Below are 20719 nucleotides of genomic sequence, written 5' to 3' on the forward strand. Positions count from 1 at the left end.
ACACACAAATCTAGAACACACGCCCAACACACAAATCTAGGTCACTACGTCCAACACACAAATCTAGATTACAATGTCGAACTTGAATAATTTGGGTCAAAAAGTCCATATAATGCAACACACTGCATACATATCTAGGTCAAATCCATGCTAAATCATAGTCTCCACTGACAGTCAGTGGGATGAGAAGTGATCGCTTGACATACAATTCGAAGTTTGTATCAGTGATTCTGACGATTTCTTATTGTTTTACATATCCGATAGACGTCAGCAAAGCCCTAAAGATATGATAGCCTAAAAATTGTGTACCGTAGTATACTTCAGTAATGGCGGGGATTTACAACGAGCATCAGCGATGATACCACATCCGGTCAGCATCAGCGGGATACCACATCCGGTCAAATCACACTAACCATAGAAACGTTTCCTTGCTGCCCATTCCCTGAGCGCAAAAAGGCGACTAAATCTGGTAAACGATTTTCTGTTTTTCTTGACTGACTTTTTCTCCTTTATGACGTATATTACTTTCATCTACATGGGCCATGCGAGTAGGGCGTTAGAATTGTACCTGGTGCCCCATCGAATGATTGTAAAAGGCGACGACTAAAATTGGGATATTATATTCTCTCTTCTTCTCAATAAAAATATTATTAACTTTCTTCTTCCTAAGGTCTCCCTTGACACCACCTCACTTTTGGCCTTCTGTTAAGCGCTCGCCCCTGTGAGGTTGGCTCTGGGTTCTGTCCCCTGGCCGAGACACACCAAAGTCTATAAATATGATAGTTTATGATCTTACTTAGCGCTCAGCATTAAGGAAGTTCGACGACTAGAAGTGGGACGTTTTCAGTATTATAGATCGGATATGTTCCGTTCAATATCTTTGGCAGTGTGTTTCAATGAAATTGTACTGTATTACTATTACAAGGAGACGAAAAAAGATATATCAAAAGAACAGCGACCATTCCAAAAATGGAATTTCGTTCATAGCCAAAGCATTGAATGTTAATGATACTTCCTTCAAGACGATTGTCCTTTGCTTTTCTTTGTGTTTCACGAACAAGCTTTTCACAGCAGCAACAAAGTGTTGATCATAAACAAAAATAATATAAACACGATAATCTTACATGGTGTCGTGAACAAACAGTTGCGATGTTGAAGACTATGCAGCGGGACCGTTGAGTGTCACCATTTGAGTCAATCCTCACTTGACGTTTCAACCACCAACTAAACAGGTAGGGCGTTAGAATTGTACCTGCTGCCCCTATTGCATGATCGTAAAAGGCGACTAAATTTAGGATCTTATCTTTTCTCTTCTTCCTAACTGACTTTATCTTTCCTAATGCCTCCCTTGGCACCGCCTCACTTTTGGCCTTGAGTTGAGCGTTCGCCCCTGTGAGGAAGGCTCTGGGTTCTGTCCCCTGGCCGAGACACACCAAAGTCTATAAAAGTGGTAGTTTCTGCTCCTGCTTAGCGTTCAGCATACATGGAGTGGGACGACTGGTTCGCCCGTTGTCAGTATAATGTGACCGGGTGGGGTGTGTTGCTTGGTGTCTTCGGCGGCATGCTTCAGTGATATAGCACTATAAAAAGGGCAACAGTTCCACTATACAAGAAGACACAACATGAATATACCGCAGTCTCCCAAAACACGCACCTCGCACAACATACACGCAACACACCGCATACATGGGAGGCCGTCCTTACATGACCATAGCTGTTAATAGGACGTTAATTAATCAAACAAACAAACAAACAAACCAACTCAGAACATCCACGAGATGGTGGGTCAACAAGAGGTTATCGGTCTCCTGTCCTCAATGTTCTGACCTCGTTTCTCTTCAACCTTAACTAACAGAACGCGTTCTTCGCTGCTTGTGTCCAACACCTCTCAGTGCGAATTTGATGAAGCCTCTCCCAATTTTGCGGCCATTAAGAAAATGTGCATTTCTTACACTTTGTGAAGAGGTAAAATTTCGCTTTTTTTTTCTCAATATTTTTACTTTACTCGACCGTGTGACAACATATTTAGCTATATCAAGTTAATTTTTGTTGTAAATCTTTTTTTGGGTCCACTGAGATGAAAATGATAATCATTTAAGGTCGGAATCCTAACCTATTGGTTTTTAGTTTTTACATTTTAGTGAAGATAAAGTGATTCAATTTTTTATTAAGAAATGCTGAAAAATAAGCGATTTTGTATCGGGACAAAAAAACAAGCACACTGGCCCCATATTTTGATGATGGTTTTAGAAACAGCAACTTATTTTCTTTTAAACTGCAAAAAAAAAAGTCAGTCATCAGAACTTTTTCTGTGAAGCAAAAATAATGAGTTGACACTGTTATATTTCTCTTACAGAAAACAGTGTATGCATATTTATCAAACAACCAATTTGCAAAATATTGCTTCAGTTTGTATGTGTATGCTTAAAACAATGAAATTCCGGTAAAATCATAATTTACGTCAAATAGTTATCTTCGATTCATAATAGCTCGAAATCAAGCACACCACCATATTATTTTTATTACATTTTCAACTTTGGTATGAATTCCTATTTCCAAAAATCTATATTAGTAAAAGAAAATTGGTCATCAGAAAATTTTGAATTTTCACCAGAGCAGATCCTTAAGCAAATCTCCACTATTTTAGTTAAGATTAGGGTCGTTTTCGATTTTACGGTTTGGCCTGTTGGACCCAGTTTTTCGTTTATGAGCTGGTGGTTTATATCGGTTTCAGACAAGCCTTGACAAAGCCCTCTCAGGCCTGCCTGTATAAAAACATCAGGTCCGTCGGGAATTTTTACTTGAAATAGTTTTTTTAACTAGCAGTTCAACCGGTTGTTCCAAATAAACGAAAACGGCCCTGCTTCTGCTCAAAATTTCCATCTCAACAGATGCCGCAATCAATCAAATGGTTGTTGAATTATCCATAATACTGACCTACATGTATGTTTCCAGGGGTAAATATCCACTTATGAAACATCAAAATATTACCGTATCTACTCGAATCTCTTTCTTTAATCAGCAGTACAATGCACCACAATCGAAGACTTCACTATTCCCTTTACGTAGCCCTTGAAGCCCTCATTTGCACTAGCCACTGCACATGTTTTTATCTTTTATTCTAAAGCTGAAATAAAAATCCACACAAATCAATCCCTCTCGCCTATGCACACATACAGAATTATTGAGTTATCGTCAAAATTGACAACGATAAATGAAGATTTTTGTGTTGTCTTTTTTCGCTATCATTAGTCAGGAACAAACGAATCGGTATTTTTCTTCATTTACGAAAGTTTAATGCTTGCTTTACACCATTTCTATCATTGAAAAGTTTGAGCTTCTTAAAATTGTTAAAAATAATTGATTGCGTCCCGAAAAAATAAATCCATGGCACTAATTCCCTATATGGAATTAAGAAATGTGCTCTGTTGGCGGTATGTCAAGGTGCGGTGCTGTGCCATTGCCTTTTTCCCTGGTACTTTGTCTGCTATAACTCATAAAGAACCAAATATTTTGTAAATGCAAATATTCAGTTCATTTGAAAAAAACCTTGTGAAAAACGAGACTATCGTTAATCATTATGTGCAGCTGGAATTCATAATTCTATCACGACCGTTGCAAAAGATTTTTGACATTCCGGATTCTAGTATTACTAGATGCGCTGATTAGAATTGACGCAAACTTCAAGCGTCTGAACGACACAGAAGAATACAAACTTCCGGTTCGTCGTGGCCCTGCCTCCCCGGTAGTTTTATGACATTTCTCGATAAAATATTCATATTTCTCTTATTTTCACCATGATACACAGCCTTTTCATCATTAACAATAGCGGGTAAGTTGTTTGATGACGTCAAACGAAGAATGAGTCTTCTTCGTAATGTTACAGCATCCAACTACATTTGGCTGTCGATGGCAACCTATTTCTAAAATGATAGCAAACTCGTGACTGTAAAATGAGTACTTCGCTGATACTTCGCTGATGGCGGCCTCGTTGAAAGTGTACACACTTGTAGAGAGGCATTGATGGTATTATAGATCTTGGTGGAGATAGGGGTTTTTCCCCCTCCTACACCGACTTTTGAGTTCCGGATACGCACGCACAGATATTATAGAGTTATTTACAAAAATTTAAAAGTATCACTATTAACAAAAAAATAAAATATCTATAAATTCCAGTCATAGGGACTGAAAATATGTATCATTTTAAAATATTGGTGTCAAATGAATTGAGGGTACCCTATGTGTATATGTACTAGTTAATAGATTTAGTTTCATAAAATTATGATCTATCTATAGGGTAGATTGATACAATGATATATAATGGGGAACACTGATACAAGTGGCGGGGCAATCCCCAAACAACTTGTACTACTTAATGGTAAATGAGTATATAAACCTGAGTAGACTGGCGATTAGAATTGGTCTATAGGCTGCATATGTGTTTAATAGAGTCTCTTTTGCAGTTTCCTTAGACCAAATCTATTTTAAAGTTACACTACCGGCCTCACTAAGGATGTTCGCTTAGGACAAACTTGTTGTTGGTCTTCCAATATTTGTTTAGCTGAGTCTTAAAGCTGTTGATTGACTTGGCGTTGACTACCTCGTTTGGTAATGCATTCCAGTGGTTGACGACTCTATTGGAGAAGGCATTTTTTGTTGTATTCAGCCTGACCTGTCTCTTGAACAGTTTGTGGGTATTTCCTCGGGTTGACTGGTATGGTCGACTACTAAACATTGTGTCTGAGACTATTTTATCATGCTTATTAATAATCTTGTATAGTTGAATCAAATCACAACGTTTTCGTCTATACTCCAGTGTAGGGAGACCCAATGTTCTAAGTCTGTCTTCGTAGGACAAGTCTTTGATATTTTTAATCCTCTTTGTAGCTCTCCGTTGGACATTTTCGATTTTGATGATATCTTTTTGTAGGAATGGTGACCAGATGGTAGTGGCATATTCTAAGTGCGGTCGTACCAGGGATTTGTAAAGAGTTCTGAATATATGTTGGTCCATGTATGTAAATGACTTAAAAATTACTCCCATGATACGATTTCCTTTTTGTGCTGCTATGTTAGCTTGTTCCGAGAAGTTCAGCTTCTCATCTATGATCACACCTAGATCCTTTTCTGTTGAGACTTTCTGGATAGTTATGTTTGAGGATTCGTTCCGGATGTTGTATTGGGATGTTTTCTCGTTGTTACCAATCTCCATATGTTTACATTTGGTAAGATTGAGAGTCATCAGCCAGTTCTCTGCCCACTTTACCATTTTATCTATGCTATTTTGTAGTTCTTGTCTGCTACCCGGAGTAGATATTTGTTTGTAAAGTTTGGTGTCGTCAGCAAACATTTTAACGAGGCATGGCACAACTTCTGGAATATCATTTACATAGATCAGAAACAGTACAGGTCCCAGAACACTTCCTTGGGGAACTCCACTTGTTACAGGTAGACTATGGGAACGTGTTCCGTTAACAATTACTCGTTGTTCCATGTCCGTGAGAAAATTTCTGATCCATTGGAGTACTCTCCCTTTAATACCATATTGTTCCAGTTTGTGTAGCAGTAAGCTGTGACATACCTTGTCAAACGCCTTGCTGAAGTCCAGGTATATCACATCGGTATTGTGCCCTTCATCCATTGATATTGTCCAGTCTTCCAGGCATTCCAGTAATTGAGTGGTGCATGAACGTCCCTGTCTGAAACCGTGTTGCTCTTTTGTGAATAGGTTGTTGGTATCCATATGTTTGACAATTTCGTCTCTCACTATTCTTTGTAAAATCTTGCTAGGTACTGAGGTCAGGCTGATTGGTCTGTAGTTACTTGGGTCTTTCCTTGAACCTTTTTTGAATATTGGGCAGACGTTGGCTTTTTTCCATGGGTCTGGGAGTGTCCCTTCTTGGATTGATTTGTTGAATATAATAGTTAGTACACTTTTTATTTCATTAACTGTTTTTGCCAGCAGCATTGGATGGATATTATCTGGACCTGGTGATTTGTTAGGGTTGATTTTATTGATGGCTTTTTCAACTTGTGTGACAGTCACAGTAATCGTCTCAAGGGGTTCAGCATAATTTCTGGTTGAAAGGTGTGGTCTTTCTCTGATTCTTTCCTCTGCAGTAAACACACTGGCGAAGTATTTATTCATAGTGTTGGCTATTTCTTCGGAGGTCGATGTTAGCTCTCCTGATGGCATTGTAACATTTCCAATCGTTGTAGCTGTGTTAGTTTTAGTTCGAACATATTTCCAGAAAAGCTTCGGATTTTTTTTATTTTGTCAGCCAGGTCTTTTTCGTAGTAGTATTTGGAATGCCTCAGAGTTTGTGTAGCTCGGTTCCTAGCCATTTTATATTCAGCAAAATTGTGAGCAGATTTACAATGTAGGTATTTGGTCCAGCATTTCCGTTTTCGTCTAACTGCATCCTTTGCTGTTTTGGATATGTATGGTTTTGAATTTCTTTGGCTGTTAGTTTGATGTAGTGGAATGTTCTCCCTAATTTCCCTATCGAGTTGTTGACTGAAGACTTCCCAGGCTTCCGATACATTAGAACAGTTCTCAATGTCTTGTAGTTGGATGTTTGTAAGATTTTGCCTGATAGTTTCATAGTCTCCTTTATGAAAGTTGTATCTTATTTTAGTGTTGTCTTTAGGGTTGCTATCAACATACACGATTAGGTCAAATGCTAGTACTAGGTGGTCACTGGAACCTAGACTTGGATTATACTCAAGATTTTCCACCATTCCTTCCTCATTTGTGATGATCAGGTCCAGGATATTACTTACTTGGCCTTCTCTATATCTAGTCGGATCCTTTACGTGTTGAAACATGTAGCAGTCCTCGATAGTAGACAAAAATTTGTTAGCAGGGTGGTTGTTTCCGACCGTTGTTGACATAGTCTCCCAGTTGATCTGTTTGAAGTTCAAATCTCCTACTATTAATATATGTGTAAAGTTCATAGTATACAGCCTGTCAAAGATTTCTAGTATTTTATTGTTGTTCTCTTCTGTGTTATTTGGGCTCCTATAGATATTCCAAATAAGGAGTTGGTCTCTATTTCGTAGATTAATGGTGCAGGATACTTGATCTTCTAGAGGGTCTAGCTCAACGTATTCCGAGTTGATGTTACTCTTAATGTAGATCACTACTCCTCTCTTCATGTTGCTAGCTACATAGTGGTGGTAGTTTTCTATCTTGTAGTGGCGATCGTCATAAGTATATGATGGTGTTTTTTGAAGAATCTCGGTTAAACATATTATGTCAGGGTGACTAATCCGTATAATGTCTTCTAATTCAGCTTTTTTGGTTTGTGTTAGTGTATCACAGTTCGAGTACATAGTAGTTAGTTTCCCACATACTTCATTATGAACATCATCTTGGGTAAAACTGGTAAAACAGGTATCCTATAATATGGTCTTTTGGGAACCTGATTCGGTAATGGTATCGTTGACCGGGTCATCGTCCGAATCAATTGCATATGCTAGTGTTTCCTCTTGGTCGTCCATGATGGATATTTGGGAAGAGTTGAGAGTTGTATCATTATATACACTAGCTGTAACCATTCTCAACTTGGCTGACCTTTGGCTGGGCCTTATAGGACTTATAAAGTCTACTGATTGTAGTGACCTAACGTCATCCACGGTTGTTGATTTCTGGATGGTTGAAGGGTTTTGATGACTAGGGTTTCGGATAGGACCTGTGGCGGGGCTATCCCCAGACAGCAGGTCTTTCTCCTTAGATTTTTTGTTTATCTTGGTTGCAGAGGAGCTTGAGCTTGAGGAGGACTCCTTTAAGTTTTCCACAGTCTTTCTTGCTTTGAATTTTGCCTTTCTTTCCTCACGTTGTAGTTTGGTAAGATCTCTTGTCAATATGGCATTCTTTAGAGATGGAGGTGCTCTGTCTTTGATATTTCTTCCCTTCTCCAGGAGTTGTTTACGCTCCTGTTTTGCCTTCATTACAGCTACTAGTGGCCTGGATTTGTCTTTGTTATGCTTGCCGAGTCTATACATGGAGAGTGTTTCCGGTATGGATCCAGTGAGGGCTGTACATAACTGGTTAAAGACCTGGGTGTCATGGGTTTTTATTTCATCTGGTGTTTGGTTTTCACATTCAGGCATATTAAACAATATCACATTTTCTTCCTTGGAACGTCGTTCTTGAAGTTCTTTCGTTCTCTCGTCAACTAGATCGAAGACATTTTCTCTGAGGTTATCCATCATTGTAGATGCTTTGTGAAGTTCCGTCTTGGTTTCTTTGGAGGTGGTTTCTAGTTGGTTTAGCCTGCTCTCTATGCTGTCGAGTCTGACCTCGTTTTTCTCACACAACATTTTGAGGGAGTTATTAATATGGTCCAGAGTTGGTTTTGTTCTTTTACACACTCTGCATGACCAGGTCATGTTATCTATGTCACTATTGATAAGACACTGATAGGCCATATCCGAAATCCTCGAACATCTTTGGCAGTAGTTTAACCCACAAATATCACACTGAATATGATTCGTGTGTGTGTTGAGTTCTGTTTCACATTGGCCACACAGATGTAGTGAGTCTTCTGGTTTGGACCTCTTATTGCGCTGGTCTTTGTCCATGGTGAATACACTAGGTAGACAGAAATGAACTATACTATGTGGTATTTAAAGACAGTTCTTGTATGTTGTACAAATATGTAGTTTACTAGCTCAGTGGCGGAGCAATCCCCAAACAACTGAGCAGAAACTAGTTAGTATACATAAATGTTAGTGTTCAGCAACAAAGTACTCTATGATCCTTCTCAGCCAGTATTTGTTTAGAACTTTGGTGGAATGGACCCCGTCAGATAGAAGCGAGTATGATATTTTTTCGGTTGTGTAGGCTTTGTTGCTCTCTCTCGACTTCAACATGTCAAGGGTTAGTTTGGGAGAGGCTGTTCCTAATTCGCGGTTTAGGACGTGGATACCTTTGTTCAGCTCATCTATTTTTGCTCTTAAGATAGAGTCTGAGTCGGCGAGTGTTTCAGGATTTTCATAGCCTTTATTCGCATTCCATATCCGGATACTGTAGTAAGGGCACTCTAGAATAGTGAACTTTACAGAGTCTCCATATTTGTTACTGAGGGAGACGAGTCTGCTGTACTGCTCTATTACATTGTCGATAGGGGCCTCATGTAGGCTGATGAATCGACCAGTCTTCTTGGTAAGATCACACGTGCCCGTCCAGAGAAATATTGACACCTTAGTGTAACGCCTAATGAAGGGCTCCAAGTTCTCAACTATATAGTTAATCGAAACTCGGGTGTTCTGGCCAGGGCGACAGTACCACACAATACTTTTTTCAATAGGCGTCTCAGCTACATCTCTTAGTTTTAGGCCCTTACTATCAGAGACGAAAATGATTGTACGATCACTACGAACATCTAGCTGGGGCGGGTTTCTGTCTAGAAATTTTTGGAGTTTCGATACACTCATGGGGATAATTATAAAGTATTGGGCAAAAAATGTGAAATTTAGGGGTGTATCATTCTTATTACATGATATAATGTTATTTTTAAATAATGAACAGAAAAGTTGTCTACTCACAGAAGGTCGCCTCGACTCGTCCTCAAGAGTTAGCCATTTTGAGTTTTGAAAAACACATGTCAGTAGCAAGTAACATTATCCTAATCTATATGGAAAAAATGCGTCCATATATCAGCATATGGTCGATAATATGATGAGTACTACATTTATATCAAGATATGACAATGAAAAATGTAAAGAAAAGGTAATTAAGATCAATTTGGATCAGGTGGTAGCCATTTTGATTTTTGAAAATCACTTGACAGTAAAATGCAACATCATCCTATTCTAGTGCAAAAATATGTCTCTATAATCAGCCTAAAGTCGAAAAATATGGTAGAATATAACCAGTTCTACATTTTTACCAAAATATGTCACTGAAAAATGTAAAATAAAGTGTGATGATGATCGATTTAGATCAGCCGATCTTCAGAGGAAATTTCTAACCATCCGCCAAACTCGTGACTGTAAAATGATGGTATCAACACTGTGCTATAGCCATATTTATCGTTGTATATTGTTAAGAAAGCTGGTGTATGATCGCCATCATATACATCATAAACAATGCTCAAATATATCCCAACGTCGAGTTTACACCTATCTGTGTTTGTATAATCAGATAACTTATTGATGATTTACTTAAAAATCAGTACAATGGTTTGTTGATGTTGTGTGCATCTGAGAAATTCAATCTCACTTTTCTTGAATGAAATTATTCGAAATAAACTAAATTAGTTTGCAATCATAAAGATGATGCATATTTTAATTGACAAATTAATAACCACGGAACATACATTCCATCATCCTCTATACTCCAGGGGTTACTATCACTGCCGTGATGTCTACCCCTGGAATATGGCATTGCAAAACTGAAGGCTCTTTGTGCGACAATGGTTTAATTAGTAGTTTTTGTCCTTTGATGTACATCAAAGAGAAATAACAATACATTGTCTGATTTGGAAGCTGAGCATCGCTCTCTGTAAATCTTTAAAGGTTTGTGCAAGTCTGTGATAGCTTTTAGATTATATGTTATTGATTGAACAGGTCATCATCACCTTTGAATCTCTTAGTAATTTATTTAAGTATAAAGGCATAAATGTCTCATTTTTTTTGTCTACAGTACAGGTCACTTTTTGTGTTAATTCAGAAGTTTTTCGTTTTTGCCAGGAATAACAAATAGTGCCAAACTTTATTCCAGTCTATAAACCTTATAGGAATGAAATATATGTGATAAAAAATTAGATAAAATTTGGACTTTTTAAATGTATTTTCATAGTGTACTGCTTATTTTTAAGAAAATGTTTTTATAACTATTTTTTATAATGTTTTTTGCAGAGATGTGTTTATGGAAAAACACTGGAAAAGTGTTATTCATAAATCAATATGTGACTATTTCTTCGAAGTTCAAGGAAAGGTTGGTATTAAATTAGTTCTTAATGTCCCCCCATTGCCCATGTTATTATTCATACTATTATTATAGTGGTAAAATCACAGAAAACAACAGGTAATAAATTTCACCTGTAAAGTAGTATAGGATTAGTATAATTTTCTTTATTTGAACCCTTCTCTTCCTCCAAAAAATGTGCTTTGTTATGTAGCTGCTATTGAAATGATAATAAAATATTTTCTTTTAGTTTCAAGTAATACATAAAAATATAGAAATGATGAAAACGATCGGAAATAGTAAGATACTGGTGATGCCTTTTTTTTTATATGATGTCTAGTCATGGCGCGGCGTCCGTCGTCCGTCCGTCCGTCCGTCAACATTTCCTTTAAATCGCTACTAGTCATAGAGTTCTGCATGGATTGTAACCAAATTTGGCCACAAACATCCTTGGGGGAGGGGGAACAGAACTTGTATAAATTTTGGCTCTGACCCCCCAGGGGCAGGAGGGGCGGGGCCCAATAGGGGAAATAGAGGTAAATCCTTTAAATCGCTACTAGTCATAGAGTTCTGCATGGATTGTAACCAAATGTGGCCACAAACATCCTTGGGGGAAGGGGAACAGAACTTGTATAAATTTTGGCTCTGACCCCCCGGGGGCAGGAGGGGCGGGGCCCAATAGGGGAAATAGAGGTAAATCCTTTAAATCGCTACTAGTCATAGAGTTCTGAATGGAATGTAACCAAATTTGGCCACAAACATCCTTGGGGGAAGGGGAACAGAACTTGTATAAATTTTGGCTCTGGCCCTCCGGGGGCTAGAGGGATGTGGCCCAATAGGGGAAATAGAGGTAAATTCTATAAATCGCTACTTGTCCTACAGTTCTGCATGGAATGTAACCAAATTTGGCCAGAAATATCCTTGGGAGAATAAGAACTGAGTTTGTATAAATTTTGGCTCTGGTCCCGGGGGGCAGGAGGGGCGGGGCCCAATAGGGGAATTATAGGTAAATTCTATAAATTGGTACTTGTCCTAGAGTTCTGCATGGATTGTAACCAAATTTGGCCATAAACATCCATGGGGGTAGGTGAACAGAACTTGTATAAATTTTGGCTCTGACCCTCCGGGGGCAGGAGGGGGCCCAATAGGGGAAATAGAGGTAAATCCTATAAATCACTACTTGTCCTAGAGTTCTGCATGGATTGTAACCAAATTTGGCCACAAACATCCTTGGGGGAAGGGGGACAGAACTTGTATAAATTTTGGCTCTGGTCCCCCGGGGGCAGGAGGGGCGGGGCCCAATAGGGGAAATAGAGGTAAATCTTTTAAATCGCTACTAGTCATAGAGTTCTACATGAATTGTAACCAAATTTGGCCACAAACATCCTTGGGGGAAGGGGAACAGAACTTGTATAAATTTTGGCTCTGACCCCCTGGGGGCAGGAGAGGTGGGGCCCAATAGAGTAAATAGAGGTAAATTCTTTAAATCGCTACTAGTCATAGAGTTCTGAATGGAATGTAACCAAATTTGATCACAAACATTCTTTTTGGAAGGGGAACAGAACTTGTATAAATTTTTGCTCTGGCCCCCCAGGGGCAGGACGGGTGGGGCCCAATATTGGAAATAGAGGTAAATCCTATAAATCGCTACTTGTCCTAGAGTTTTGCTTGGATTGTGACCAAATTTGGCCATAAACATCCTTGGGGGAAGGGGAACAGAACTTGTATAAATTTTGGCTCTGACCCCCTGGGGGCAGCAGGGGTGGGACCCAATAGGGGATTTAGAGGTAAATATCAAAATTCCTTCAGAAAAGAAACAATGAACCTGTATTCAGAATATTACTTGGCATTACAAACCAGGTGAGCGTACAGATACTGGTGATGCCTTTTTTTTTATATGATGTCTAGTATAAAAAGTTTATATATCTTATGTTTAGGCGGCCTCTGCTGATGATGTTCCTCCTGTGATATCCACACCACATCATTACCTCATCAATATCTACAGGAACCAGCTGTATTATGTGGCTGTGGTCACTACAGAAGGTATGTACAGATAGCGATTGATTGTTTTTGTCAGTACATATATATATACACATTATTCTATCATTGCATATTACAGATTTATTCCCTTGCAAATAGGTATCATTTGTAAAAGCATTACTTTGTTTAGTAAACAGTATATTGTTTATTCTGGAAAATATTATGTTACAAGCATAAAAAACATGTCATGACAATTCATACCTACCTGCAACTCTGTAAATATTGAATAAAATCTGGTAATAGTTTTGGAGCATGTCAGTTGATGACATCCAGGTAGCAAAATATGTTGAGCATTTGGCTAATATTCAGAGATCCTTGGTTCAAGCCCCTAGCAGTCTGGCAGTGCATTTTTCTGCTCCTCTTTAAATCCTAAATGATCCATCAATGCCTATGACAATGACATTGTTTGAGTTAATTCCTCTGTAGATAGTTTGATATTTTTGTTTCAGTGCCTCCAATGTTTGTGATAGAGTTCCTGCATCGGATCTTTGACACATTTGAAGATTATTTCAATGAATGCACAGAGAGTGTTTTGAAGGAGCATTATGTAATTGTTTACGAGGTAGGTCTTGTGTATTCGCTTAATTATTCATAATTTTTTATGCCTTTTACATGGTAGCATATCCTGTAGCATAGGTTGCAATATACCTTTAATGTTCACTGTATTGTGATAGGCGACAAACATGAAGGTGGCAACTGAAATCTGTCTAGTGACCTTGCAATACATTCTTATTAGCTTTCTACATAGATTGACGTTATGTCGAAACCTTAAGATTTTGATGCCAAAGATCATAATATGAATTTTATAGTCATACCGTGGTGGCAGAGTATTTGTATTGTGCAAAGATTATACTGCTGACCATTCACCTATTGGCAGCGGTGGTCGATTGCTTAAAGTATGCAGACACATTACCGCTGTAGTCAAAGACCTCAAGATTCTCAAAAGTAGAAAATGCCATGGCTGAATCTAAAGTCAAAGTCATTTTACCATAACCTCTCCACTTCTCTCTCGCAATTTTTATATGGCAGTTGCAGGTCATAGTTTGGTGGATTTCTGGTAGAACATCAGTATATTTGTCTACCACCAGATCCTGGCTGTTTCTAAAATGATCATATATTAGCTATTAATGGAATAAGAAATACAGACTTACCGAGTATTGTATACTTAAATCAATGGCCTAATGTTTATTTCAATGATCACATCTCTTATCACAATATCATGTCATATTTTTGACATTTGTATCACAGTAATAATGACATTGACTGATTTCAGTTACTTGATGAGATGCTTGATAATGGTTTCCCATTGGCTGTGGAGCTAAATATTCTGAAGGAGCTGATCAAACCTCCAAATTTCCTCAGGACCATTACAGACACTGTCACAGGCAAAAACACCAGGTCAGTTATACAAGTACACTGGCACCCTGGTAATCTGGACACCAATGGTCCAGAAAATTTGCAGTACAGATGAAATGTCAGGGAACGGATTACAGTAATATTACATATTGACTCATAAGGAAACTAAATTCGGCAGTTTGGAAAATTTCTAATGCAGACAGTTTAGGCTGGAATGAAAGTTGTCCTGTTTGTCGAGGGTTCAAAAATATTGTATACATGTACATTACTTTCATTCTTGTATGGATTAGTCTAATATTATTAGTTACACAATTTTTCATTGGCCTAAATGGAAGAATATAGGGTCTAAGCTTGTATGGGGCGAGGCAAACTAATAGGAATACAAGATTTTTGCCTGCAGCGGGATAAAACTCAATCTCCTGGGTAGTATTTCCTGCTATTTATATTTGGATATAGTTTTGACATTCATCGAGTCATGAACAATGTAGAAAAATATCAAAATTTTGTTTACAGTGTCAGTGGAATCCTGCCCACTGGTCAGTTGTCCAACATTCCCTGGCGACGGACAGGAGTCAAATATACCAACAATGAGGCTTACTTTGATGTTATTGAGGAGATTGATGCGATTATAGACAAATCTGGTACAACCGTGACAGGCGAGATACAGGGTTATGTAAGTGTACAAATCTGAAACAAACTATAACAGGTATATAGTCGTGTAGAAAGAGATACAGGATTATATAAATGTACAAACTATAACAGGAATGATGTAGACATATTGAACATGTACTTTGAACAATGGTGACCAGGAAGTTCAAAGATTTTTGTTCATTTTATTTGATCGTAAATCTTTAGTGTAAAAGTACAAAAGGCATAGTACTGTAAATGTGGTATGATGGAAATTTACATTAATTATGAAGTCAAAATGCTTAAGAAAATATCCACGTTAGCAGTTTCGGTATATGAGTTCATATATTAAATTGTTATAGTATAAATTCAAATGTACCCTTGAAAATAAAATGAAACCTAACAAAAAGAAAATCATTCATTACAAATCATGTGATTGTTCTGTGGATGCTAACTTAAGTGAGGATGACACAAGGTTTTATTATCATTATACAGATTGACTGCCTAATCAAACTAACTGGGATGCCTGATCTAACCTTATCCTTCATCAACTCGCGTCTTCTAGACGACGTCAGTTTCCATCCATGTGTACGATTCAAAAGATGGGAGGTAAGACTAATTATACAGATTGTAGCTAAATTCATCAAATGTGTCTCAAAAGAAAACTTTTATATGTTGAATAAAATTACTTAAGATAAATTTGAGCAAGCTTAGTTAAGATCAATAACTGACATTTACGTACTTGGCTATAAGATAACTTTTTTGTAGCTCTTGGGGGGTCTTTATAGGCAGGTTTGACTACATTTTCATGGGTTTAATCATACTTTGTCCTTGTGTTTCTTTCATTCTGTATTGATTTGTCTTAATTTAACAGAGTGAGAGAATCCTGTCCTTTGTACCACCCGATGGCAACTTTAGACTAATATCCTACCACATCACATCTAATAAGTGAGTCAATTAACATTTCCATTTACAAAATAATAAATCATAAATTTTTTGTGCACTATAACAACAATGTGTATCATTACTTTATAAATGTCAACTTGAAATTTATGACAGTCAGAATGCAATAACCAATATATGTGTTAGTTTGAATATTAATTATCAATCTTAATTGATCATTTACTGTTGCAGCCTTGTAGCGATACCGATTTACCTGAAACACAGCATTATGTTCCGAGAGGGGTCTTCCGGCAGGTTTGAGGTGACAGTGGGACCCAAGACTACCATGGGAAAAACGGTAATAAGATCACGATACTGAATACCTACAGTCAGGAACCTTTAAAGACAAATTAATATCACAACTGAAATTGGATCTGAAAAATTGAAATAGCACTGATTCAGTTATATAAGATGGAAAAAGTTTGCATTTTAAAATTATGCATTCTTTTTACTTTTTCTTTACTGTATACACAAATCTATTTTTAGGTGGAAAATGTAGTTATGGAAGTTCCCTTTCCAAAGACAGTGTTAAATGCTACCTTGACCCCCAACCAAGGGAAGTACACCTTTGACCCCGTCTCCAAGGTGATGACCTGGGATATAGGTCGTATAGACACCACTAAGCTACCTAGTATTAAAGGAACAGTAAGTAACAATTGCCTTAGAGACCACCTCTGTTTGTATAAAAAGTTACTCTCTGCAACCTTATTTTGATACAGAAATCTAGAAATTTAGAAGCTGCAAAAGAAAGTTGGTTTCCAGTAACAAAATTAATCTGTATTTTGCACACAAAAAGATGTCTTTGACTTTTTGTCTTGCTAGGTAAATCTACAGACTGGTGCCCCAGTACCTGAATCAAATCCAACCATTAATGTAAGTATAGACAAAACATCGTAACTGAAGAAATGGGATACAAATACAAACTTCAATAAGCTAGAAGAAGCACATATATTAGACTTAATGTAGGACAAATTGAAGGTCGATGTTTGTTATTCCATTGGGTTGATCTAGTTGGCCATGGGTCTATTGTGAGACTTTTAAGATTTTAATTCATTGTGTAATTCTAGGGACACTGATATAATGATAAAAACAATAATGAACTGATAATGTACTATATATATATAGAACGAGGTAATTTGTTTATGAACATTTTTACTTCTATGATTAAGAAATATAATCTGAGCACATTGTTACCTACATAGTACACCACCATTGATTGTGACCTTCCTGTTACAGATGTACTTCACCATTAGTCAGCTGGCCCTGTCTGGTATCAAAGTCAACCGACTCGACATGTATGGAGAGGTAAGATAGACGCTGTACTCGATAACTGGTAGCTTTTATACCCATCTATCTGTTGGTCTGTCCATCTGTAGACGCGTGAGGAATTTCAAGGTTTATATAATCCTTATGCAGTGTAGATGTACATAATCTATACAAGGACACGATATATGCATTGACCTTTTATATGGTTATGCCCCTTTGTTAGAAATCAAAAGAACAACTACTCCTGGATGACAATTCTAGTTCATTCTAGTTCTAGAATCCCATATGGGGCAATTGTCAAGTACTGACTGCTGGTCGATGGTTTTCCTAAGGGCACTTTAACTTTCCTCCACCATCTAAACCTGGCCACATCCTTAAATGACCCTGGCTGTTAATTGGATGTTAAACTAATTAAACTAAACCAAGTTAAATAGTATACATTCCATGTCCACATTTGATTTTACTTTCACCTATCACCTACTACATCATATTAGTAGAACAAAATATGTCTCACAATGGGACTAATTCATGTACCACGTGATACCCGAAAATGTTTGTGCGGGACTAGTATATCCAGTGGTGATGGAATGACATCAAATGACGTTATCACGGGATAACGTCATTTCAGCGGGAAGATTACAAAGAATTACATTCTATCAACACTGGAGATACTAGTCCCGCACAAACGTTATCGGGTATCCCGTGGTATGTGAATTAGTTTATTTTTACGTTTTAATAATGTTTAATATTTTTTTGTGTTATATTTTCCATCAGAAATACAAGCCATTCAAGGGAGTAAAATATATCACAAAAGCCGGCAAGTTCCAGGTACGGACATAATGATTAAAAGACATATAGTGTAGCTGTATTGTGTGAAATCATGTCTGCTGAATAAACTACAGGTAAATGTGGGACTACTTGTGTTGAGAGAATCTGTGATAATTATTCTATGAGGTAAAGTGATGCGAGTGATTGATGCTTCTTCACACTGACTTAAAAGAAGTATTTCAACATCATATTCCTGGGACATCCTTAAACTCAGAAGGCTGTATTTGGACACACTTTGAGCTGAATCACCCGAAGTTATCAACTGTAATAAGACATATAAGCCCAAAAAAATTCATCATTCTCAATCTCGGCAACATGAATACCAAGATTCTAGAACTCAATTTTTGTTCTATCAGAGTTACTTCCCTTCATTTCACCCTGGTGTGGCAGTAGCTTACCAGATGGTGAATACTGATGTAAATCAAGTTTGTTCTATGTCTTTTTTCCACATCCATTTCATTGAACGATTTTTAGAATTTATTCAGAATGAACTTTACATTATATTTAAAAACCATAAAAAGTGCTCCTAGGTGTGTTAACCAGGGTATATATTGTATCACTAAATGTCATTTCTTTGTATTAATTAATTCAGAATAAATTATCAGTTGATCGGGAACAAATGTGGTGCAGAAGTGTTTATTTATACATTTATCAAGCAACATTTAAACAAATACTCATGAGAAAATAAAATAAAGAAAATCATGAATATATTCTTGTATCGAGACTAAAGATTATGTATTCAAACTTCACCATGTAAGATGAGTCAATCTTTTAAATTTTGTCTGAATTTGTTTTGAAAATAGTTCACATGATATTGTTTAAAAGGTCGTTGTTTTATCTAATCGTTTCCACATTAGTCATTCAATACATTACGCTGTATTTTGTGAACTAAAGTGCTCGATTCTGTATGATGTTGTTACAGATGTGTAGAAATTTGGAAGTATGAATGAAAGAATATATAAGTGCTTAATACCAATTAATTGTTCTGCTATACTGATGGTTTTAATTGTGAAATTATGTTAATTAGTTTTATAACATATGCTATGCATTGTATATGTATGAAGAAGTAATTAGATATTGGACAAACTGTGTTCCTGTCTGAACATATATATTCTGTTGTACTATATTTATTATATATTATTAACTCATTCACCCCTGAAAATTCATAATGAACTGCTCCAATCTTTGAATCAGAAGAGCTCAAATCAGTCTTCAGGGGTGAATGAATTAATACCATGTTTTGTTGAAATATTGGAACAAAAAAATCTTTATTGTTCTATCATATTTGTGTATATCGCTTGACTGAGTGATATATCGTCCATATCTTTCAAAAAGATAGCACAGCTTTATGAAGAGAAGGACAGGGGTTTCAATATCAAGCAGTTCCCGGTACTTTTTGCCGGTTGAACCTGGCTGTGGTACCGCCTGATTTGGGCTAAATTACATTAGATAGCATACAGATAGTATAGAAAAGTACCCCATGAAATTGTACCGCCTCTCCTGAAAGATAATGAAACCCCTGGACGGATGTACTGATGAATGAGTAGCTTGTTCAGTGGTTAAGCTATTCTTACTTCAATATCCTGTTGAGGGTTTAATCCCTGGCACAGATGAGTAAAGGTCAGGGATCACCTGCACGAACATGTGGGTTTTCACCAGGAACTCTGGTTTCCTCCCTCTCTACTTATAAGATCCCTCGTACATTTACGTCCAGACCAACTAAAGCGACATGTTTTATGCTGTAGTTGTCTCTTGTTTCACAATTGATATAAAAAAAAAGCATATAACAAATATCTCAAACTAGTTTGTTTAAATGAGATTTGGTTTTAGTTTGTACGCAATGAAAGCTGAAGAACCAATAATTTAGAAACCTGTCTTTATAATCAGGTATATATTCAAATAGATTCACTGCCATAATACGTAAATGAACGATTTTATATTTAAAACTTTAACAGTTTTCAAAATTAAAGTAACAGATATACTACATAGATTCTAGAGTTTTTCATAACTATGGTACATTCATTATAATGTGGGTTGCATCTGGGTTTAATGTATATGAGTCTGGTTAAGAGGACATAAGATAGTCCTGAACCAGAATAGATCTTACCTTAAAAGATATGTCTTGCTTATTACCCAACATACAAAAATGAACCAGAACAATAGCCTGCTAGGCACACAAAGTAAAGAGTTCAGAAAGAAAAACATGAATGAATTTCCCCCCCTTTAAATGTTTTTAAATTAAAAAGTATATTGTTGTATTCAATGTTGGTTAAAAAAGTATATCAATTGGATATGATTGTTTTGTTTAAATGTTGTATTCATTAATTCATGTACATGTATATTATATGTTACCATTCTGAAATTAACTGTAATATTTTAGTTGATTTCTTCACATTAAAATCTTGATCTAAACAAGGTGTTGTATTGTGTTGTAAATGTGAAGCCAATTTTAGAATTCTAACGTCTGACACTACATTTTAGGATCATCTCCTCATATAACTGATTAAATCTTCATTTCTTATTATCTCAGTCACCTCCGAAAACATAAAGGTTCTTTGAAATCAAATACTAGACCAGTCTATTATGAAATTTCAGGGATGAATGAGTTAAGTGGCAGGAAGGGTGATTGAGATTACCTGCCATTATCCACTTCCGTAGAGATCGATGGATACCCAGAGGGTATACGGACTGTACATAGCATTGTAAAAACAGCCTTTGCAACTTACCAGCTGTAATCAGCTGATC

General features: G+C 37.0%; 1 protein-coding gene across 1 annotated transcript; it reads left to right on the forward strand.

Moving 5' to 3' along the window:
* The first annotated feature begins 3693 nt into the window (after positions 1–3693).
* On the forward strand, positions 3694–18900 carry LOC138321532 (AP-3 complex subunit mu-1-like). Its single transcript, XM_069265280.1, has 13 exons — positions 3694–3832; positions 10867–10945; positions 12853–12958; positions 13405–13517; positions 14229–14353; positions 14825–14984; positions 15434–15547; positions 15813–15886; positions 16073–16178; positions 16367–16525; positions 16703–16753; positions 17117–17185; positions 17921–18900. The coding sequence occupies exons 1-13, from the start codon at positions 3798–3800 to the stop codon at positions 17984–17986; spliced, it is 1257 nt and encodes a 418-aa protein (XP_069121381.1). The 5' UTR covers positions 3694–3797; the 3' UTR covers positions 17987–18900.
* Positions 18901–20719: the final 1819 nt, after the last annotated feature.

Source organism: Argopecten irradians, chromosome 4, assembly GCF_041381155.1.
Source record: "Argopecten irradians isolate NY chromosome 4, Ai_NY, whole genome shotgun sequence".
NCBI lineage: Eukaryota > Metazoa > Mollusca > Bivalvia > Pectinida > Pectinidae > Argopecten > Argopecten irradians.